The sequence below is a fragment of the Dendronephthya gigantea genome, unplaced genomic scaffold (genome assembly GCF_004324835.1).
Source record: "Dendronephthya gigantea isolate DGI-Jeju-01 unplaced genomic scaffold, DenGig_1.0 000024F, whole genome shotgun sequence".
In the NCBI taxonomy this organism is placed as follows: Eukaryota; Metazoa; Cnidaria; class Anthozoa; order Malacalcyonacea; family Nephtheidae; genus Dendronephthya; species Dendronephthya gigantea.
Genome location: NW_021163034.1, coordinates 2,320,079 through 2,343,341, shown reverse-complemented (window position 1 = coordinate 2,343,341; position 23,263 = coordinate 2,320,079). Strand labels below are relative to the sequence as shown.

The window sequence follows — 23,263 nt, the reverse complement described above, 5'->3', positions numbered from 1 at the left end:
TTATTATTATTAGTTTATTTATTTATTGTTTATTTTAACAGTTATTTTGCTGTTTATTTTTGCTGTTTATTTTGCTGTTTATCCATAACAGTTATTTTGCTGTTTATTTTTGCTGTTTATTTTGCTGTTTATTCATAACAGTTATTTTGCTGTTTATTTTCATAACAGTTATTGACTGTTACCAATCGCATAGCGAGTACGGAGTACGCGCGGGTGCATGGACGTACCCGTGACATGTAGCTACTGTTTACTGACTGTAAATACTGTACGAATTGTTTGCAACAATCTGAGTATTCCCTATCATTGACGGCGCCGTTCCGGGTGACAAAACGTTTTGACGCGACAATTATATAATGCTCTTATGAGTGATGTTGTGACGTTCCTTGGAGAGTTCAAATGTCTGCTCCCCACTGCAATTATCGAGTTTCCAAGTTCATAAATTATTCAGTGATGATGATAGAGCTCCTTGATTCGACATGCACAATTTGACTGGAAAGTTTGTGAACTCGGGAACTGTACTGCATTGAAAGTGAACTGCATGGGGTGATGGGGAACGAACTTCGCAACATTTTACGCTACAAGACAAACGGAAATTGGCAATAAATTCGCTATCATGATAAGCGTTTTTCACACACCCGCCACGGTATTTATCAATTACAGTACGTGTCCATTTGATTTTCCGTAATTCAGGCAAGACGGGATACCGGTCATTCATGTTTACGTAGTTCCACTTCGTTGATCATACAAAATCGTTGCATATCGATTAAACCACATTTGAATTGAAAATTTGCAAGAGCAACAGCTTATAGCGAACACGTTTGCTCAGAGATTCATCGCCATGCATGTACACGTCTTTTGCACTATACGTGGGTAAACGTGTACGTGACACAGAATAAGAAATATTCGAACAATAAGAACAACAAGAGCTAGTGTATTCTCAGCTTGTATTTAGATGTCTATACACTATTTGCCTCCCACGAGTAAGCTCACTGATTTCAGTACAATAATACAGAATTCCTCCTAGTTTTGGTACGTGGACATGAGTTTTTGAACTATATGTAACGAGAAAGAGGATGCGAAGAGGGGTTTGTCGATTTGTCAGAACAAATATTCTGTTTACTTGCAAAGCACCGATAATCAAGAAGGTGGTCAGGTAAGAAATGTTTATGAGATTGCGTAATGTTATCTTGCCTTCCTTGTCTCTATATGAGGAGGATGTAGAGCACTAAAACCTGCGATGTTTACCCTATATTTAGCAATCAGTTCGTCAGACAAGGGCGGGCAAACATTTCAACGTGTTTATAATGACCACCAACTAGTTAAAAGCTTCCGACTCAAGTGTCTCTTTGTTTGTTCCTTGCGCTGTGACCAGGTTGCTGAAAATTGGAAGCAATAACATCATTATGTGGGCGTTTGAAATCTTCCCAACAGCGCCAGGTGCAGACACGGCGCGCAGAATTACGGACTACGGAGTGTCCAGGTTCGTAGAAAACACGTTTCCCCGCTCTGAATATTTAGCAGCACGCTCTCCCAGACGCTCTACATTATGTTTACCTTCTTTACCGCCATTATCGGAGTTTAGTCTGGTCTTCTGTAAAAATGATTGGCATTTAGCAAGCTTTAGCCATTTAAATTTTTCTACAGTGTTATTCATCAGACTTTCATAACAGACTTTTGTGGAAGATGATATTATGAAATCCTAACGTAGTATGAATGAGCAGTCGCTAATATCAAATAGTACAATTCTTACTTTTCCAATAGTAGCTATCATTCAATTTTCAATGTTTCATAACAGCAATACATAAACGAATACCTTTCAGCCGATTAGAATTATAGACAAAAATTTCCCAATTAAATGCAAATGCATGGCTGCAAATAATGATGCGTTATGGCATTTTAAAGTTTGATTATCATCGTTTCTAGGGCACACTGCATGTATAAAACACACTAAGTTTACATCGGCGATACTCTTTAGAACAAAATGCATGCATTAACGTGAAGAGGATGATTGAGAAATTTCTATGCAGCTACTCGATCTGCACAAGACAACACCAGACAAACGTTCAAACGTTTACATTCCAGGCATTTTTTCAAGGTAAACAAAACCACAGGGTTTTCTAAAAAAGAAGCGCACAATGCAGTAGAACAGAGACCAAGGAGCCGAATTCATTGGAACACAAATATGAGAATGTAGTCTAGAAATAATCAATTACTTCTTAAAAGTGATTCGTTTTTATCTCTTCGCAGATCTTATTGTTAGCATGATTCAACCAAAATATTGACAAATACTGTGCATTGACCAGAATCATCAAGTTTGCATTAAAATTTATGTTCCAAAAAGCGCATGAACTGCTAAAAATTACGGTTTATTATACTAAAATTAAAAAAATAATTATTAAAATGTTGCTTGTGTAATGAGAGATTAATAGTACTCCTTGTCCTGCGGTGAAGAATCTTTGGCATGCGTTTTCCTTCGTTATATATTGGATAGATAAAGAAAGTTAGTCTAAAATAGAAATAATTGTCTATTCACATATAAAGCCCTATGTATGATTGGGTGCGCAAATATTTGATGAGCAAATAAGTAAACGTACTGGTATCGTATGTTGGATATAGACGACTATTTTATACGGAGCAACTGGTTTTAGGTATCATTAATGCCACCAGGGCGCTATCGAACCGCTTTAAACATAATAATCATAATTTGAACAAAAAAATGCCACTCTAGCATGTTAAATTTAATGACCCTTTTATGCACATTCCATTCTCTGCAACAAATAAATTATGCGCTTTTGAATCATTCCTTATCAACGCTGTTTTAGTTATGTTTCGTGAGGACTATAGCTATTTCCTGACTTTAGTAAATAATCACACGATAAGAAAGCAATTTTGAGGCAGCCAAACGGTGCCTGCCGTCTGCGAATTTTCTCAGGTGTGTCCAAGTAAGATATGTCTTTATTTTAAAACAGCGTTTCCTTGAGGACTTCTTGTCGAACGCTAGGGTATATCGTAAATGAACGACTAAAATACACAATATCTTGTCTAGACTGGATTTCTTGTAGTAGACCAGTAGGTAAATGGCATCAGTGCCATAATATAGCACCAGTGCATTATATTTTTATAAAATAGCGTTATGAGAATAAAGCTATTGGATCACTTATAATACATCAATGGCGAATGACAGAAGAAGATATAGGTGTGATACTAAAATAAACCAATTACCTAAATACGCAAAGTATTTTTGAAGCATAAAATCCTTTTACGGTGAAATTAATTAGGCATGCAAGTTTTTCTTTGTTTCAAAGGACTTGCATGATGATCTGCGCCAGATTTGTATTGCATTGGTGGAGCTGAACAACATAAACCTCAATTTGAGAACACGACGACTGGGAATAGCGCGATGGCAAGAATATATTTGAGTGCTATCCTTTTGTTACATTTGATAGGTCGAATTAAAAGTAAGAATATAAATTCAACGCTCTTGCCGAGGATACCGTCGTCAATAAAGATTGTGTCACAAATTTCAAGGACCGTCGCACTTCCTACCCTTTTAAATACCACAGCTTCGACAGTGGATATCTCACGCATACCACGAGACGATATCACCTCTTTACCACGTAAGCAATTAAAACCCAGTTTGCTATACTGTGTCAATAATTTTGAATCTTTTTTGTTCGCTATCAATAGAATGCACGCTTTGTCCAGTAGGGACCAGTAGAGAGCAGCCTTAGTTATTTGGCTGGCAAAAAGAACGTGCACTAACTTGCGTGCTTATAATTTACCAGTAAAAGAACATCTGAAATTTGTAAAGTTTAAATTCGCGTCAACCATTAACCTAATCTTTAGAATATACAGTAGCCCAGCTCAAAATCTGACTTCTCGGAAATAGACACAGCAGGTGTCATATATGCTTAGCGGACGAATGTTCCAACCCGAATGTCCCAATCAATGTCATCTTTACAAGACTTATCATCGTCAACATGCTGCATGCCCGCCCAACCATCTACAGTCTTGCAATGAATGGCTCTAAATATGATTTCCAGGAGATGAAATTAGGGAGCTTTAGCAGTGACTATGGGTACAAGATTTGTCATTCTCGCGTGCTGTTTTCTTACGCCATCAGCCAAAAGTCGTTGTCGTCGAGCTTTTGAGTACGAGTTTGTAGATTTATTTCGTCTTTAAAGCCCAAAGACAACGAGTGTCGTCAGATGACGTAGGCAAAAGCATCGATTTTTGCGAATCCTGTACCCGTGGTCATATACTGTTAGCCACGGCAGCTCCCTGCTAACATCTCGACGGTTAATTAAACTTGCAATTTTTCCTTATGATATCTCCGCATCACATGTAGTTCCTACCACATCAGGTTGTGTACGCCCAGCAACTCTGGCAATTGACCATACGACAGGTATGTCAAACAATGGCACTTCACTTTCTCGTTTCGAGTTTATCTTATATCAGTTGTCGGCTATAAATATTGCAACATTATCTAAACAATAGATAATGTTGGAACTTTTTCGAGTGAACTTACGCCGTCGTCGACAAAATCGTTGCGAATGCGAATAATGATGGTATGAAAGGAAAGCGTTTCGTTAAATTGTGATGTGAAACGTACCAAAATTTCGCATGATTCAAATTTATTGTAACGTAAACTCGACTTTAGGTTTCATTCACAAACCTACCAAACCTTATTGACTGTTAATTTTAAATGTTCTGACAAAGAGTTTAAAAGCAGTGGCGTAGCCAACCTGACGATTTAGTCATGCTATGCAAATTTTATGTTATTATCATTATTCATTTCATGTGAAATTCAGTGTTTTCACAGTCGATGAACACCAAAATATTAGCATAGCATGACTAAATATGTCAGGCTGGTTACGCCACTGTTTAAAAGTAATAATAATATTAGAAGTCCGTGCAAGATGGAGAAAACTCGTACGACTTCTAATATCATTATTACTTTTAAATTCTTTGTCAGAATATTTTAAATTTAATAAATCAATCAAATTATCAATGTCAATATTGACAATTCTCAGCAGTCCCGCCGATCGACCCCTATTGCTTATCTCGTAATTGTTCGGCTTTGAGTTTTTGCATTCATTGAATACTTCTGCATGTGTAGATGCATGTGGCCAAAGTTTCTTGTGCTCTCCTGGTACGCTCAAAAGTCCCGACTATCCGTCTCGATACCCTAACAGCATGAGCTGCACCTGGACTATTTTTAGCACGATTGGACAGAAAGTTCTCTTGCAGTTTTCTCTATTCAAGGTAGGTTGAGCTCGCTGGTTCGAAAACCGTATAGTGTTCTATGTGAGATAGCAACCTCGTACCTAGGGAACCTGCCATTATATTGCACTTTTTTAATCCTAATATTACGTTCCCGAGCACCTTTATAGTTTTATTCGAAATTTGATCTCTAAATCTTCATTACCAGAAATTGGTGACAATATGGCTGTTGCTTACTATAAATTACATGCATTGGGTGAAAAATTAAAACGTCGTAACGTCAGAGCCACAGACTTGGAGCACTTTTTGCCGACCTCTGGATGGATAGAATAGCTGTTTAGAAACGTTTTGGTAACCGAATCTTTTACCTTGGGTATTTCTGCAGTCCGCCAAATCTAAAAATACAATGCCCAAAAATTTGGCCATGTTCTCTCAACGAACTTATAAAATAGCTCACATTCATACCTACATTTCGATTCGGATTGTTGATGAATTGACGTGTGATATACCAAAAAATTTTGTTAAAGATATTGTGTTTCGTATTCCTAACAGGAAATTTCCTGTACTGCTCGGATTTTTTCTGCAGTTGCAGATTAAAAATGTTATCAGTCTCGTAAGGCAGTTCAACCATACAAAGCGTATATACACATTTGAATACAGTCGGTTGGCGGAACGTAGAGACACCCAAGGTAAGTAATTCGATCTTCAAAGCGTTGTAAAATGGCTGTTCTATTGATCCAGAGGTCGGCAAACAGTGGGCAACATCTAGGGTAACGGCAATTTTAGGTTTTGAACTTTTGCTATGTGTATTTTTACAGTAAAATTTAAAGGCCTTTGTTGTTGAAAATTATATGCAAATTAGTTTATATGCAAATCACCATGTCACAAATTTCTGGTAATGTAAAAGGAGATTAATTTCATATTTAGTCGCGTTTATTGGATTGAGGTTGATCGTAGGTTGATCATCTGGTACAAATCGACTCCACTAATTGGGTAATTAAAAGTTTCAATATCAAATTTGGAGTTATTTCACTTCTAGCTGGAGAGCCATCCTTCCTGTGCGTGGGATTATTTGGACGTTTATGATGGTGATTCGAAGCACGCGCCAAGACTGGGCCGGTTTTGTGGAGACAATTTTCCAAGAAGACTGGTTTCTTCTGGATCTAAGCTCCATCTTGTTTTTTACGCCGACAATAATATGCGCGCAGAGGGATTTATTTTGAATTTTACATCGATATATTATGGTAAGATATAATTTTTTAATATTTAATTTAGTCTAGTTTTGATATATTCGCCTGAAGATATTAAGCAGTGAACTTGTCAAACGATGCAGTTAACGAAATAATGTAAAATATGGATTACCTCTTGCAGCCCCGGGGTTTTTTCTCAAAATTCTAAATTTCGATATCACCTGTAGCTTTGTAGTCATAGCTAGATTAGTTGATGCTAGGGACAGAAACTAACATATCATTAGATTCCTTAAATCATGAAGAAAGTGAATATTACATCACTCAAATAAAAAAGTGCTATCACTGTGCACCATCGTCCCTTGAATTACAACAATATTTTCAGATTGTTACAGTAATTTCAATTCGACTGCATTTTTTGCAGTGTAGTTTATCGTTTTGGTTTTCAGTTATCCAATTTTATGAAAGAAATGATCAAGAGCTTCATTTTGATATGCATATCATTAATATAAATTATAACGTATACTTTTAGATTATCGATTTCTCCGCTATATGAACAAAGCTAATAAGTACATACCGTATATTTATCATTTATAGACCTGACGTGAGGGAGGTTTGTCGAAATATTCGACACAGGACCTTCTACACCTTTGCTTTTCGCACCATAGAATATTATATACGATGTATTGTTGGGATTTTTGTTATAGTCCGTGCAAGTGCTGAAAAATTTACCCCTAAAAAGTGACGTGCTCAGAAAAATTACAATTTTGAATTCCAAATTGCTACAGCTCCAGTGATTAGAATTTCTGCAACCAGAAACACTGACACCAGATTTACATTCAAGAAATGGATTTCGTATCCATGAGTATCAAAAGTCATGAAGTATAAGTCTAGTAACATTTAAGAAGCTCTGTTCCAACGAGCTCGAGAGGGACTTCTTTATTTGCGAAAGAATTCGATCGATTTCATGACATTAAAACTATGCTCCCGTTCCTTTATTTCCAAATTTAGAATTTTCATACTTTAAGGTTTCAATTTAACAGATTATTAAAATGAAGAAAAGAGTTCATCTTTCATAAAATCTCCCTAAAATTGTATCTCTCATTACAGAAATATCATCCCCAGTTGCAATCCTCATTCAATCGTCAACAGTTAATCGTGCAGTTCTGGATGCGAGCAGTGATCTACATGAGTCACAAGAAACTGTGATTTCAACAGCTGTAAATAACATGTCAACTACGGTATTGTCCGATGTTACTTCAAAAACCATCCCTGTAACACTAAGACAGCAAAGCAGTAAACACATTCGACATAAAGCCTCCTCCAGGCATTCGGAACTCAGGACCCATCAAGTTGACCATAGAACAGGTTAGATTGGCAAATTCCTACGGTTCCAAAGCTTGAAATTATTAACCATAGTTATATTTAGTCATAATTTAGAAGTAAACGTATTTTTATCTTACTGAATTATTGCAGAATTACCATCAACAGCTTCACTTCCCATTCGATCGTCAACAGTTAATTCCTTAACTCTGGGAACAAGTGATTCACATGTGCACGTGTTATCTGAATATTTGGTTACAACTCCTGTAAATGATATTTCAACTAAGTTATTCTCGGATGTTATTTTGAAAACGCTTCCTGTGATGCCAGGTATTGAATACATTGCACTAAAAACCTTATCACGGCATTCTTATACCTCAGCATTCATCCAATTAACCTCAGACAGGTCGGTAAATTGTTCGTCCCACGGTTTCAAAGGCTTTGACGCTAGTTATGTTTAGTCACATTTTAGATTAATGTTTAGTCACGGCATTTAACAGATTATTAAAATAAAGGAAAAAGTTCATCTTTCACACAATCTTCCTAAAATCGTGTCTCTCATTACAGAAAAATCATCCTCAGTTGTAATCCCCATTCAATCGTCAACAGTTAATCGTGCAGTTCTGGATGCGAGCAGTGATCTACATGTTTCACAAGAAACTGTGATTTCAACAGCTGTAAATAACATGTCAACTACGGTATTGTCCGATGTTACTTCAAAAACCATCCCTGTAACACTAAGACAGCAAAGCAGTAAACACCTTGGACTCAATGCCTCCTCCAGGCATTCGGAACTCAGGACCCATCAAGTTGACCATAGAACAGGTCGGTAATCATTCATCTCACGCTCTCAATGGCCTAAGAGTGTTGACGCAAGTATGATTTAGCTATATTTTATATCGAAGTAAAAATACTTAATCTTACTGAATTATTGCAGAAATACCATCAACAATCTCACGTTCCGTTCAATCAACAACAGTTAATTCCGTACCTTTTGGTAAAAGTTATTCACAAGTGCTTTCAAGAAATGTGATTACAAAGCCTGTAAATAACATGTCAACTACCTTACTGCCCGCCGATGTTATTTCAAAAACGCTTCCTTCAACGCAAAACAGTAAACACATTGGACTCATCACCTCGTCCAGGCATTCGGCTCTCACGACCCATCCAGTTGACCATGCAACAGGTAGGCAAATTGTTCTTCCTACGGTTCGAAAAGCTTAAAAATTTTTACGCTTTTAGAAATAAAAAGATTTATATGATCGTACAAAATAATTGCAGAAATATCATCAACGGCCTCACTTCCCATTCAATCATCAACAGTTAATTCCATAGCTTTGGGTAAAAGTGAGTCACATGTGCTGTCCAGAAATTTGATTACAACACGTGTAAATAACATGTCAACAACATTATTGCCCGATGTTATTTTTACAACGCTTCCTTTAACGCCAAGTGGTAAACACATTGGACTAAACACCTCGTCAAAGCATTCTGATCTCAGCATTCGTCCGGTTAACCTTCGAACAGGTTGGTAAATAATTCTACCTACAGTTTCAAACTATCGACTCTAGTTATGTTTCGTCACATTTTTGAAGAAAAACTATCTAGGGGCTGTTTACATGAGCCCGGTTACCCGAGATTCAGCGAAACGTGAGATGATTTTAAAGTATTGAAATGAGCAAATAACATGATCCTGACAGTCGTATAATCACCACAACAATAGCATGTGATTGTTTGGTGTCATAAAGACTTATTTCAATGCTTTAAAGTTCTCTCACGCTTCGTTGAATCTCGGGAAACCGGGCTCACGTAAACAACCCCTTAATCTTACTAAATTTTTGCAGAAATATCATCAACAGTCTCACTTTCCGTTCAGCCATCAACAGTTGATTTCGCAGCTTTGAGTAAAAGTGATTCCTATGTGTTATTAGAAGATGTGATTACAACGCATGTAAGTAACATGTCAACTACGGTACCCTCCGCTGTTATTGTGACAACGCTTCCTTTAACGGCAAGCAGTAAACACATTGGACTCAACAACTCGTCCAGGCATTCGAACGTGGGGACCCATCAAGTTGATCATAGAACAGGTCGGTATATCATTTGTCTAAAACTTTCAAAGCCTATATAAGGCTGTCGACGCGCAAGCTTTATTCAGCTACATTTTATAACGTTAACATGATTCTCAGCTCATCTGCACATGCACAATGAACAATGCACTATTATGATTAATAACTAGCTATGTAAAAAGGCAGTTGATGTCTTGATCAGAAGAACTGCACAAATTACAATTTGGAAAACATTAGAGCTGGTCGTTGTGTTAGTTTTCGACTATTAAGCTGTCCTGCATACGACCCCGACGATCCTGCTATTATTCAGAAGCCAAAACACATAAAGAAAAGGAGTCGTTTAACAATTTTCATTTTTTTTTAACAATTTTCATCTCACTGAATTATTGCAGAAGTATCATCAACAGTCTCACTTCCCCTTCAATCATCAACAGTTAATTCCTTAGCTTTGGGTAAAAGTGATTCACATGTGCTATCAAGAGATGTGATTACAAGTACAACGCCTGTAAGTCGCATGTCAACTACGGTACCTTCCGCTGTTATATTGCCAACCCTTCCTTTAACGGCAAGTAGTAAACTCATTAGACTCAGGACTTTGTCCAGGGATTCGGACGTCAGACTCAACTCATTTGAGCATACAACAGGTTGGTAAATTGTTCGTCCCACGGTTTCAAAGGTTTTAAGACTGTTGACGCTAGTTATGTTTGGTCACATTTTAGTAATAAAATACTTTAATCTTACTGAATTATTGCAGAAATATCGTCAACAGCAGCTCTTCCCATTCAATCGTCAACAGTTGATTCCGTAGCTCAGGGCACAAATGTGCTTTCTGAAAATTTGATTGCAACACGTGTAAATAACATGTCAACAACATTATTGGCCGATGTTATTTTGACAACGCTTCCTTTAACGCGAAGTAGTAAACACATTGGACTCAACACCTCGTCCAAGCATTCGGATTTCAGGACCCATCAAGTTCACCATAGAACAGGTCGGTAAATCATTCGTCTCAAACTTTCGAAGGCGTAATTAAGACTCTTGACACTAGTTATATTTAGCTACATTTTACAGAAGTAAACATATTTTATCGTACTGGATTATTGCAGACATACCATCAACAGTTTCACTTTCCCTTCAATCGTCAACAGTTGATTCCGTACCTCTGGGCTCAAATGTGCTATCTAAAAATTTTTTTACAACGCGTGTAAATAACATGTCAACTACATTATTGCCCGATGTTATTTTGACAACGCTTCCTTTAACGCCAAGTAGTGAACACATTGGACTAAACACCTCATCAAAGCATTCCGACCTCAGGATCCATCCAGTTGACCATACAACAGGTTAGGTCGGGAAATTATTCTTCCTGCGGTTTCAAAAGCTTGAATTTATCGACGACGGTTCTATTTAGTCGCATTTTAGAAGTAACCGTATTTCTATCTTACTGAATTATTGCAGAAATACCATCAACAGCTTCACTTCCCATTCGATCGTCAACAGTTAATTCCTTAACTTTGGGCACGAGTGATTCACATGTGCATGTGCTGCTATCTGAATATTTGGTTACAACTCCTGTAAATAACATGTCAACTAAATTATTCTCCGATGTTATTTTGAAAACGCTTCCTGTGACGCCAGGTAGTAAACACATTGGACTAAAGACCTCATCAAGGCATTCTTACCTCAGCGTTCATCCAATTAACCTCAGAAGTAATCGTAGTCCCACGGTTTCAAAGGCTTTGACACATTTTAGAAGAAAATTGTTTATCTTGTGCTGGTGCTTTGGGCACGAGAGATTCACATGTGTTCCTATTATATGTGATTTTGACGCCTGTAAATAAAATTTTAACTACGATAGTGTCGGATATTTTTCGACAAATAATAATACACATATTGAGTCTCGCCACCTCCAGGCATCCTATACTTTCAGTCTACAAGAAGTAAACAGACAATTCGTTTCACTGTTTTAATACGCTCAAGAGGCTATTAAGTTTCAGGTTTACGTATTTGTAGAATGAAATTGTGGAAGAGATATATTGCTGCCATAAACATTTTATCGCATTGCATTTTTGCAGAGATATCAACGACCGTCGTACTACATACTCGGTCATCTGCAGTTCATCCTTTGAGGACAAATAACTCATATACGCCAGCAGTGTTTACAGTGCCTACGAATGGCATGTCAATTACAGTTTCTTCTGACGTTATTCCAAGAAGTAAATACATTAAAATTAACGTCACATCCAGTAATGCGGAACTCAGATCTCTCAAAAACGTCCCTAAATCAGGTAAGAAAAGAATTCGTCTTCATAATATATTTTTATACACACGGTTTCATAAGCTTAAGATCTTTGGCTGAAGTTTTGGTTATATTTAGGTACTTTTTGATACCATACATTAATACTGTATTTGAGTTATTGCATAAATATTTTCTTCAGTTGCACTATTTTTTCAATCATCTATACGTGGTTAATCCGGTAGTTTTGAGGATAACGAATCCACATATGCTACCAGATGATGCGATTACAACGCACGTAAAAATATATTGTGTCATTTTAAATATTCTTAAACGCTGTCTTAAAAACTCTTCCTGTGGTGTCAAGTACAGCCAGGAATTTTGTACTTGTCACTACAAGAGGTGGGTAAATATTTGGTCTGACGGTTTTTTAGGCTTACGATGATTGAAGCAAATTATAATTAAATTCATAGCTACTTTTTATAGGAGCATAGATAATTTTTTTTATTGTGTCTTTGGGAATTATTGTAAAAATGTCATTAACAGTCGAAGCTCCAGCTATATCATCCGTAGGTAATCCTGTCGCCTTGGAGACAAGCAGTGATTCATATTTGCCATCACAAGACGTGATTACAGCACCTGTAACTAACTGGTCAACTACAGTATTGCCATTCGTAACGCCAACTAGTAGACACTTGCAAACAATCACTTTGTCCAAGCCTTCGGTTATTTGGACTGCAACAGGTAGGCGAAGAATTGGCCGTTCACGGTTTCATAAGCCTTGCTCGTCACATTCTCTAAAAGTGATAAGGCTTTTTCGGCATTTCACTAATCTATAGAGATTTTACTAACTTTACACGAAATCGTACGTCAATTACCTGCAGATAAAGCTCCTAATTAACTATTACAATCTATTTACAACCATGCTATTCATCCAAGGAAAAATGAAGACTACGTCTGAGCTTGGAGTGTCAACTAAAATTCTGTCTGGTCCTTCTTCGGCAATACTTTCTTTTACACCAAGTAGAAAATTCGTTGAAATCAACACCACATCCAGGTCTTCAGTTTCTTTGTCAACGAACCAAACTACAGGTGGGTTTAATAATAAAGTTATATTGTTTTTAACATTGCACATTCCCTTTTTGGTTGGAATTACAATACAATTTGAATTGATATAACGACAAACGTACGAATGCTGGCTCATAGCTAACGAGTCAGTAATCACTTTAATGTGACTGCTTTGCGTGTTTAAGGACTCAATTCGATATCTAATTATACCGGTTTGTTACGTAACGGCTAATACTGGCCAAAAATGGCTGTCAAATTGATTAATATTGTCAAACCTTTTGAGTTTTGAATGTTGAGTCATTGAATAACGGAGCTCAGCAGCTCCATGATTAGCATTTAAAGTTTGAAATAAATCAGCTAAAGACGTTATTTGTGTAACTGTAAGGAATTCTGCTTTGTTTGATATTCGCATTGAGCAATTTTGGAGAACTTATATTTTTTTAAGAACTTTTGCAGACATCATATGCAGAGATACAACCTTTAACAATTTTTACCAGATACTATGAAGTATGAAGTTTGTTTTTTTTTAATTATGGCAGAAATGTCATCGACCGTCGTACAACCCACTCTATCATCTGCAGTTACTCGCGTAGTTTTGACGAGAAATAATTCACATACGCCACCAGGCGAAGTGACTAAAATGCCTTTAAATAGCATATCCACTGCGAATTGGTCTGTTAAATGGACAACGCTTGCTGTGACCGAAGATAGTGAATATATTAAAATCAACGCCACATCCAGGCCTTCAATACTAAGAAATCTACCCCTTGCAACGGATTCAGCAACAGGTGTGTAAAGAATCAGTGGCATAATGTGATTAATATTTCCCTTCCCATTTTTGTCCTGGATCAATTTTGAATTGGGAACATCAAGAAGAAGTGCCTACTACTATTACTAAATTCGCATCTCACTGAAATTTTGCAGCAATTTCAACCACGGTTATTCTACCTACTCAGTCATCTACAGTTTTGAAAATGGAAAGTTCACATACACTGGGAAAGGACGTGACTACTGCGCCAGTGATTGACATCTCAATTACAACTATTTCAGCAGTACTTCATGTAACGCCTAGTAGTGCTTTCAGTATCACTTCCAGTCCTTCGGTGAAAACGACGATTTCAACGCAAGGTTGGTAAATTATTCAATGGTTAATTTGTTATGCTCATATTGAAAAAGAATTGTCTATGAGCTGCACTAAAATTGTAAATTTAACACTTGACAATACTGAAGTGTCTAATTTGATATCAGCTAAGTACATATATTCAAAAATAATATGCGATGTAACCATTGTATTATTTTAATGGCTTTTGATTGGTTGTTTTGATCACGTGGTATAAAATAGGAAGTAGGTTTATAATCAATTTATAACAATATATAAAAACATTTTTATTTATAATAACTTTTGCAAATCATTCGCAAAATATTTCTTAAATAATTCAATATAACATTAGATCTTTTTCGTTTAATATAGAAAAAATAATGAGTATTTTTATTCGTGTAACGATATAAGAGTGCCTAATTCATCTTCATCTCACAGAAATATTCTTTTCAATGCACATATAAACATTTATCATTAGTCTGTTATTCACTGTGTAAATTATCAGTTTAAACAGTAGATCTTCAGTAGAACACGCGGAACGAATATCAAAATATTTTTCGACCTCGTCCGGCGTTTAGCTTCGCCCTTTGAAAATCTAGATTATTAGTAAAGCAATATAATATGAAGCATATCTGAAAATGTCCCATAAAGCTACAATTCTGCATCACATTTTGCCTGTTTTAAAAGGTTCTTGTTCAAGAGATGTTGATGGTTCACCTGAAGCGTATGGAATTTTTTTGTGGCCAGAAACACCAACTGGAAACATTTCTACGGTTGCTTGTCCCTACAACAACGAGTCTTTCGCCAGCCGTGAATGTTTTTATACAAACAAAAGAGGTGGCGAAAGTGTTTGGGGTCCTACTGTAGCCACTAAGTGCATATTTAAAAACGAGAGAAGCAAAGACATTTTTCGATTGTCAGAGGTAATACAATTTAAGCTAAGTAAGCTCTTCTAGCTTTTCCATCAGCGACAAAATTTAGCCAAGTTTATTTTTCCTGCTGAAACGTATTCAAGCCTAAAACTAACAAAAGAAACAACTTGCCCTTGAACAGTTCTCGAATTTCACTCGAATTTTCAGGAAGAAGTAAATGTTAACAACGTGGTAAAAATAGTCGAAGAATTGAAAAACTTGTCCATTGTTGATCAGAACAGTACTCTAAACGCAGGAGATATCGACAATATCGCTACGGTATTAGAAAATATTGCTGCAGTGAAAGGAAAAGCAAACGAGGTTAGATTATGTTTTTTAATGTAACTGCATTGTAGTTATATATATTTCAACATCAACAACATGTGATCAAGCTAGTGTGATGATTGCTTTGTTCTATGAAGTGTGCAATTGAAGTGACAAACTTTCCTAATGAATAGAATACGCGTAAGAATAAGGGCAATATAAGTATAATTTTAAAGGTGTATGAATCATGATTATCAAATTATGGACATTGATTGCTTTAGTGACCTCCGACTGAACTTGTAACTTTTTTAAAATCGCTGCAAGATTTTTTTATAATAGTGAAGGATGAAAAAGTAAATCATAAAAAAGAGACTGTTTGAATACTGTTTGTAAAAGCACAAAAGAAAATTTGCATTGGCATAAAGGCTTTCCAAAATGAAACATGAAAGGTCATAAAACATCATTTATTTCAAATTTCGATACATTTGTCCAGACATTGTTTTACGTTTGTAAAAAATATTCTAAAGCAGACAGATTTTCTGAAATGATCACGTTTTTAATTTTATAATAATTGTAATAAAACAATTAAACAATTACTCACTTCATGCTCAGTAAATGCCCGGTAAGTTCACTTCATGCTCCCTAAATATAAACCATGTATTCATCATCTTTCATTCAGGGACATCCACCTCTTCTTCCGAGAATTGTTAATAATAAAGCCGGGAGCTTCGACCAGCGATAATTTTTGCGCAAAGCGACATTTTACTTCTCTTTCTGATCTCTCAACCATCTTGAATGAGTTGCTCAAAAACAAAGGAATAAGGGAATGATAAATTCACTTCGAGCGAAAAACATCGCTAATGGAAAACGGCTTTAGTCCGCAATTACACCTGAAATCTTGTGCGCATGTGCAAGTCTCACACGCAGCTGCAAGTCTCTCTCGACAACCATTATTTGATAATCAATATAATATGTTTGTGGGTTTTTCGTAGATTTTTGACGATTTCACCGACACAATAGACAATGTGCTGGACAGCAAAATAGAAAATATCTTAAAAGCACAAGTGGAGAAAAAATCTTCGTCGAGGTACGCGTGTATAGATTAATAATTTAAATAAACCAATAATATTAATGCCCTGTGCAAAGAATAAATAATAACGCCAATTAGTTTCCACGTCAGTTTTCAGTCCTATTCTGTTGCAAAATTTTGGGCGTGTCGTTCATCATTATCAGTTTTTAGTTTTGGTATTGCGTAGCGATGAGTGTAGTATAACGGCGCGGAGCGTCTGCGAGGGTGCTAATTTCGCTCGGAGATTAGGAATTACAACCGGAGCCCGGGAGAACATAGCAGAATCCAAAGTTGTCCAAATTCTATATCATGGACGGTCGACGTTGGGTGGTTTTGTAAGTTATGCGCTTGCGCGAGTCACCACTGGTAATCAACAACTTTCTGATTGGCTGAAATAGAAAGTTTGCATTTCAATAAGAATGTCAGCTATTTAACTCTTTTGTAAGCGTCTCATAAACTTTGTGGAAAATAAAACGAGAAGAAACAAGATGATACATATAATATATTGGATGGTAATGCAATTAAGCCTTGCCCAATTATTCTGGAATCATTCAACTCAGCTTTTTCATTGTTTTACTTATCAGTTTATTCGATTGTGTCTACTTTCTGAATTTCTGATCTTCACAGGATTGTCAACATTTTGGACAACTTTGCAGACTCATTAGTTGCCGGTCCCGAAGGGAAACTCGAAGCAGACAAAAGAAACTTTGCCATCAACTTACAAACTGTGCTTACGCAGAGCTTTTCCGGACTAAATTTTTCAGGCGTTAACAACGTATCAGGTGAACCAAAAAGAGAAAATAATGGCATCCCACCATCTCTTATGATTCCACAAACAATATTCAACGATTCGACTGTTAATACCAGTGCTGCGAACCATACTGTCATTTTTGTGCTTTATAAAGACTCGAAATTCTTCAGAGTGTCATTGGAGGATACCACGAGAACGTTTGGTCGCTTGAATAGTCTTGTGATTTCTGGAAGGATCAAGGGATTATCTGTTCAAAATTTAAACAACGCAGTGCATTTTGCATTATCAAGCATCGAAGAAGGCGACACGAACAGTACACTGTGCTCCTACTGGAATTTCACCATAGGCACAGGAAATTGGTCACAAGAAGGCTGTCAGTTTGAAGGTGTTCTTAATTATGGAAGGGTGCTTTGTAGTTGCAATCATTTAACCAACTTCGCTATGTTGATGGTAAGCTTATTATCGTGTCAGTTTAATAAGCCTGTTAAAATAAGCCATCCTTTGCAAGTCTTCTTGATTCGTCACTTGTTCCTGTGAACAATGAACAAGATTCTCGTGACAAGTTTATTTTTACCAACATAGCTTTAGAAACGTACCTTTTTTGATAGCTTTTTCTTGACACTTTTCGTCATTTTCGTATGCAAGCAATAGCTCTGAACAAAGCTCCTTAATTATACTGTCATGTTTATATGCATTCGCGAAAGATATAAATGCTTGTGCTTTTATCACACCTTTTCAGGATGTTTATCCAGGAGAGAAAACGGTACACGATAGAATACTTGGGGTAGTGAGTTATGTTGGATGTGCGCTATCACTGGTCGGGCTCACATTTACAATAATTACAATACTAATATTGAGGTAAATATACGTAGTTAAGATTACTTTGGCATATATCGTTCATTCGTGAAAATAACTGGATGTCCAAACAATTTATGTTCACTTTTTGATATGCCGATTTAATCCCCAATACAGCACGATTTAGGCAATCTTAGAAATGTACTAGGTTTGACCTAATATGGTCGAGGAAAAATTCCTTACGACGGCTGTTCATAAGGGCCACGACATGGAGTTTGTAAGTAGGACCCCAACATTCCCTTTAACGGGATAAAAAGATCTTTAATTGCCTTCCCTTTAAAACCATACTTATCAGTTGGATGGCTTAAAGCGGACACTGACCTACATATACATTAGCATATTAGTTTATGTATGATCTTGTTATGCATTTATATTATTCACAAATTATAATTATTATAATAATACAATCAATATTAGTATTATAAGTTAAAAAAACACTACTATATTATAAAAACAGACCAGTAATGGACCCTTTGCACATGACGTCACATTAAGCATCTGTAGAACAAATTAGCATAAATTTTGCTAAAAAACGTAAATTTGGAGAAAAATACAGAATTATTTACTAGTTTGAGAAACTTTGCTTTGTTAACTGCTTTTGACCGCTATATAAACCTTCACCGCTCGCATAACGATTATTTTCAGTGAAGCAAGGAAAAATCTGGGGCCGGTTGAGTAAAACACTTCAACTACATTCTGCATGGTTAAATCCTAGTTAACTCTGAAATACATGACTCTGATTGTCCAATGCTGTCCTAAACTATAAGGGGCCGGTTGTTCGAAAGGCGTTTAGTTTAAACGGTGGATAAGTTAAAAATGGAAAACCAAATTATCTATTTATTGAACAACGGAGCTAAAATATTTCAATGTAAATAGTTTAATTTTCAATGGAAGTACATATTATATATGCATAAGATGCAGGTTCAGTCATTCACAAAATATATGAGCGTATTCTTAAAATTTGGCTTATCCACCGTTTAAGCTAAACTTTTAATGATTTTGACTTCAGTGCGATGGGTTTATAGGAAGCTGCGATCGTCAAAGAAAAATCAATATTAGTCAATTCAAGAGAAGAAAATATATCTATTTTACCGGAATTATTTTCCTATATTTTTGCATGTATCTAGACTTCCGGTTACAAAGAACAGTTATATAATGTAATTCCATTCCACACCTCTTTCGTCTATTTGACAAATTATTCTTTTTTCCTAAATTAGGGAACTTCGAACCCAACTTCCAAGCCAGATTTTGCTGAACTTCTGTATTGCTTTGTCGTTGACGATAATTGTATTCTTAGCGGCTGCGGAGGAGTCGAAAACGTCATCATTAGCCGGCTGTCGGACAGCGGCCATTGCGTTACATTACTTCTTGTTAGCAGCATTCTTGTGGATGGCGGTAGAAGCGTATAATATGTATCGGGCATTTGTGATTATCTTTGCGGATTCGCATCCATCCAAGTTTTTAATGAAATGCTGTTTGTTTGCATGGGGTAAGAATTATATCAGATTATGGATCATTAATTCAATGCAAGCTAATCTCAATTTATAACAATACACCCTTCATTGTACGTACAGTACCTACCGACAAAAGGACCGGGTTGTTTTTTAATTTGTTTCTTCGAATTTTTGTTCATTAAATTATTTATCAATTAATTCGATATAAACTCTGCGTACGATTTTTGAATGCATGCCTAGTTTCTTTCTTTATGATTTTTCTGCTGCATGTCTTTAACACTCCTAATATTTTGCACAACTATAAAAATTTAACTTGGCTGAAGGAATACGGGAAGATCCTCGCTTGTCTCGTCTGTAACCAACTACTTCACAAATGTCGTGTTTCGTTGAGGCTCACGGGGTGCCCCAAAAAAGCGGATCCAAATAAACAATTATGTGAGACCACAATTATGTGACACCATCGTTCACAATAACGTTATTATTATTCGGTAAAGTTTAATACTAGAAATTTCTGTTCTTCTAGAATTTTGTATATTTTGTGCACTAAACATAAAAGCAGGACAAACCAAAACCCCAAAAATGCTGATTTTGTTTCAAAATTATTTTATACTTATGTGGGTTCCATTTTCTAAGGAGACCTATATATTACTATAACAGTAAACAATTTTTAACGATAAAACCTACGGAATGTAAAGTAATTATATAATCATTTATGGTACGCTTTAGGATCCCCAGGAGTAATTGTAGCGATAACAATGATAGTGGCACTGGAAAAATATGGCGACAAAACCTAGTAAGTATAGACTACATGATGTAGACATGAACCTCGACAATAATAGACATGAGCTTGCTCTTCTATAAAAGAAGCTACTTACTTTACATTTCCAAGAATGAGTTTAAGCTTTATGCCACCGGAAATTACAACCCACTATAGACCCAGTGTTTTGGGGTGCAAAGAGTTTGCATCGCCATCCTTTAACCAGTTTTCTCAAATTGTAAACCATGGCAGGAACCCATATAAATTATACTGCTCAACTTAGTTTTGGTATTTCTGGATCAATATGCACAGTCACTCAATTGACAATAAATTACTTAAACTTTAAACCGCAGCTTTCATTTGATTAAAAACAAATAAAACAAACATGATTTGACTGGGGAAAACTCCATTTTTTTAGTTGTAGATTACATGGCGTGCCCTTTATTGTGGCGTTTTTCACACCAACAATTCTCGTTCTTGTTGGTAATATCGTGGCGTTCTGTTTTATCATGCGATCATTGCTCACTGCCGGTAAAAAGGCCACCTCAGACCACAAGGAAACAGGCATTTTGCAAGCTAAGCGGGGGATAGCGATTATGGTGCTGCTTGGTTTGACCTGGCTTTTCGGTATTCTTGCAATTGGTGATGCAAAAGTTACGTTTCAATACCTCTTCTGCATTTTCAACACACTTCAAGGACTGTTTGTGTTTCTCTTTTTCACCGTTCTACCTTCTGGAACAAGACGAAAACTGCAAAAACTTGGTAAAGGTAAATATTCAAAAAGAAGCAAACTGGAGCGTAAGAACCTAAACGGTGGAAGCATTCATTTTAACAGCAAGGCATACTCCAGTGAAAATAATACGTTTTCCACCGGCATGAGTGAAAATAAAGTTGCCGAACTGAGTATAGCTGTTGAAGCCTCCTTGGATGGTATCGTTGTAAGGGATACTGGCGCTAAAGAAAATTACATAAACTTCACATTGGACGAGATTCCGGAAGAGGTGCGGGAGACTTTCATTGGTTACATCTGAGAAAAATTTCGAAGGAAAATTAATTAAAATACCCAGCGCTAGTTTAGCTGTCATGGGGTAATAATAATTCCTGCTGTATTCAATATATCTCATTCTATATCTAATTCAATATATCCTCTAAGCTACAAGCATTTCTGCAGGATGGCGGTTTGAGCAATATTTTAAAACACGTATAATCGCAAATAAAACGTACACTCTATCGTATAGCTACTTAATTTGTTTACTTATATTCGTTGTCATGCTATCTAGTCAAGTTGGCTTTCTGCTTATAATTATATCAATACTAAGAAATATTTACAACTTAAAATATTCATATCATTATCTCGTAATGGCTAGTCTAAATCTTCAAACTGTAACTTTATCTTACGAATTAACCCAAATTTACTGATAATTTTAATGAATTAATTTTTTGCGACGGGTATATATTCAAGTGCTGAATTGCACAAAATATATACGAATAGTTGACATCGTGCTTTGAGATTAAAAGTAAGCTTGGCTAATTGTTAATAAGTTATGTAAACATTATTAGTTACATCACAATATTGTTTGCCTGAAAATGACAGTTTTAGACAAAAAATCGGCCTTTACAGTTGAAATACCTCAGTCGTTTCCATATCTGTCAGATGATCTGTCATATAACACCCACACTGATGCATCTTCATTGGCTCCCAGTGAAATTCCAGATAGACTTTAAGATCTTGCTAATAACTTTTAAAGTTATTCATGGCTTTGCTCCTGAGTACTTAAATGAACTGATTCGCGTAAAAGCACCATCTAAATATCATCTTAGATCGAACAATGAATTACTACTCTCACAGCCAAAGTTTAAATCATTAAAAACGTTAGGTGCATGACCGTGCTTTTATATCAGCGGCACCCAATTTATGGAACTCACTACCAAACAACATCCGTAGTGTAAAAACAGTGAGCCATTTTGAAAAATTGTTAAAGACACATCTTTTTAAGATTGCATTTTATTAATTAGGTATATATTTTAATTGTTCTATTCTTATGTATATACACTTGTTTTATCAATCATGTAATGCGCAGGTGAGCATTTTCCTATGGAACTTCGCACAATATAAATCTAAGTAATAATAATAATAATGGAAACTTTATTTTCTTTAATACATACTTACAATTGCAAATCTCACTGTTAAAGGTAATTTACAATTGGCTACTTGATATATAAAAATTTGATATATAAAAATTTGATTATACATTATGCATTATTACACCTTACATTTACACAAGTACACATGCAATATAACAAGCAGATTAAAATTTTAGTAAATCTGGGTTTGTCCAATCCTTGTTTCTACAACAAAAAACGTAATATGTTGACCTAATTGCAATATTAATGACCTTTCTGATTATATATCGTACACCAGCCTTGTCGGATTTTAAACTTTCCAACATATCAATGAAGACTGAGCATTCTTTCTCAAAAACACCAAGGGCACTAATCGACAGATTGACGAACTTTACTGTTTTAAAATATTTCTGCTGTTCCGTAATCGTATCTTTATATTTCACGTGTTTTCGCTGCACATTTTTTCTTAGATTAGTTTCGTACCCGACGGTTAGTTCAAGGATATAAAGACAATTGTCTTTGGTCACAATTAGTAGATCAGGACGATATTCTTCACCAGTAATTATTGAGGGATTCGGGAATGATGGCAAGTCAGCATAGATGTTTTGAATATATTCCTTGGGAAGGTTATTGGCAAGAAAATTTAGGATTGAATCGTGTCTCCAAGTAAATCGTTCTAGGTAGGAACTGCAACCAGAGACAACGTGCAACAACGATTCAGGGTTAAGGCAGAATGAACATTCAGAAGACGACGAGAGTCCCCACTTACGTAGATTTTTCCGGGTTGGTAGTGAATTGTTGATGTACCGAATGCTGAAGTTGAAAATATTTCTTGGTAGTTTCGATTGACAAGTAGACCAAATACAGTTTACT

General features: G+C 36.1%; 2 protein-coding genes across 2 annotated transcripts; both read left to right on the top strand.

Moving 5' to 3' along the window:
- Positions 1-804: 804 nt before the first annotated feature.
- On the top strand, positions 805-11,746 carry LOC114522816 (mucin-17-like). Its single transcript, XM_028543565.1, has 16 exons — positions 805-1,153; positions 3,447-3,617; positions 4,349-4,405; positions 5,120-5,265; positions 6,263-6,467; positions 7,521-7,778; positions 7,887-8,063; positions 8,301-8,558; positions 8,671-8,919; positions 9,015-9,260; positions 9,578-9,823; positions 10,195-10,446; positions 10,557-10,793; positions 10,909-11,145; positions 11,261-11,512; positions 11,733-11,746. Exons 4-16 carry the CDS (start codon positions 5,197-5,199, stop codon positions 11,744-11,746), a joined length of 2,700 nt encoding a protein of 899 aa, XP_028399366.1. The 5' UTR covers positions 805-1,153; positions 3,447-3,617; positions 4,349-4,405; positions 5,120-5,196.
- Positions 11,747-12,567: 821 nt separating this feature from the next.
- Positions 12,568-21,533, top strand: LOC114522815 (adhesion G-protein coupled receptor G6-like). The gene is made up of 12 exons (XM_028543564.1): positions 12,568-12,782; positions 12,978-13,130; positions 13,646-13,894; positions 14,031-14,234; positions 14,893-15,128; positions 15,285-15,437; positions 16,373-16,467; positions 17,077-17,650; positions 17,940-18,058; positions 19,273-19,544; positions 20,236-20,302; positions 20,685-21,533. The coding sequence occupies exons 1-12, from the start codon at positions 12,572-12,574 to the stop codon at positions 21,295-21,297; spliced, it is 2,946 nt and encodes a 981-aa protein (XP_028399365.1). The 5' UTR covers positions 12,568-12,571; the 3' UTR covers positions 21,298-21,533.
- The last annotated feature ends 1,730 nt before the right edge of the window (positions 21,534-23,263 follow it).

Coding starts and splice junctions, on each gene's coding strand:
- LOC114522816 (XM_028543565.1), top strand. CDS start 5,197: ATGAGCTGCACCTGGACTATTTTTAGCACGATTGGACAGAAAGTTCTC. Junction 6,468..7,520: donor TTTTACATCGATATATTATG/GTAAGATATAAT, acceptor CTCTCATTACAG/AAATATCATCCCCAGTTGCA. Junction 8,920..9,014: donor TCCAGTTGACCATGCAACAG/GTAGGCAAATTG, acceptor AAATAATTGCAG/AAATATCATCAACGGCCTCA.
- LOC114522815 (XM_028543564.1), top strand. CDS start 12,572: ATGTCATTAACAGTCGAAGCTCCAGCTATATCATCCGTAGGTAATCCT. Junction 14,235..14,892: donor AACGACGATTTCAACGCAAG/GTTGGTAAATTA, acceptor CTGTTTTAAAAG/GTTCTTGTTCAAGAGATGTT. Junction 16,468..17,076: donor GAGAAAAAATCTTCGTCGAG/GTACGCGTGTAT, acceptor TGATCTTCACAG/GATTGTCAACATTTTGGACA.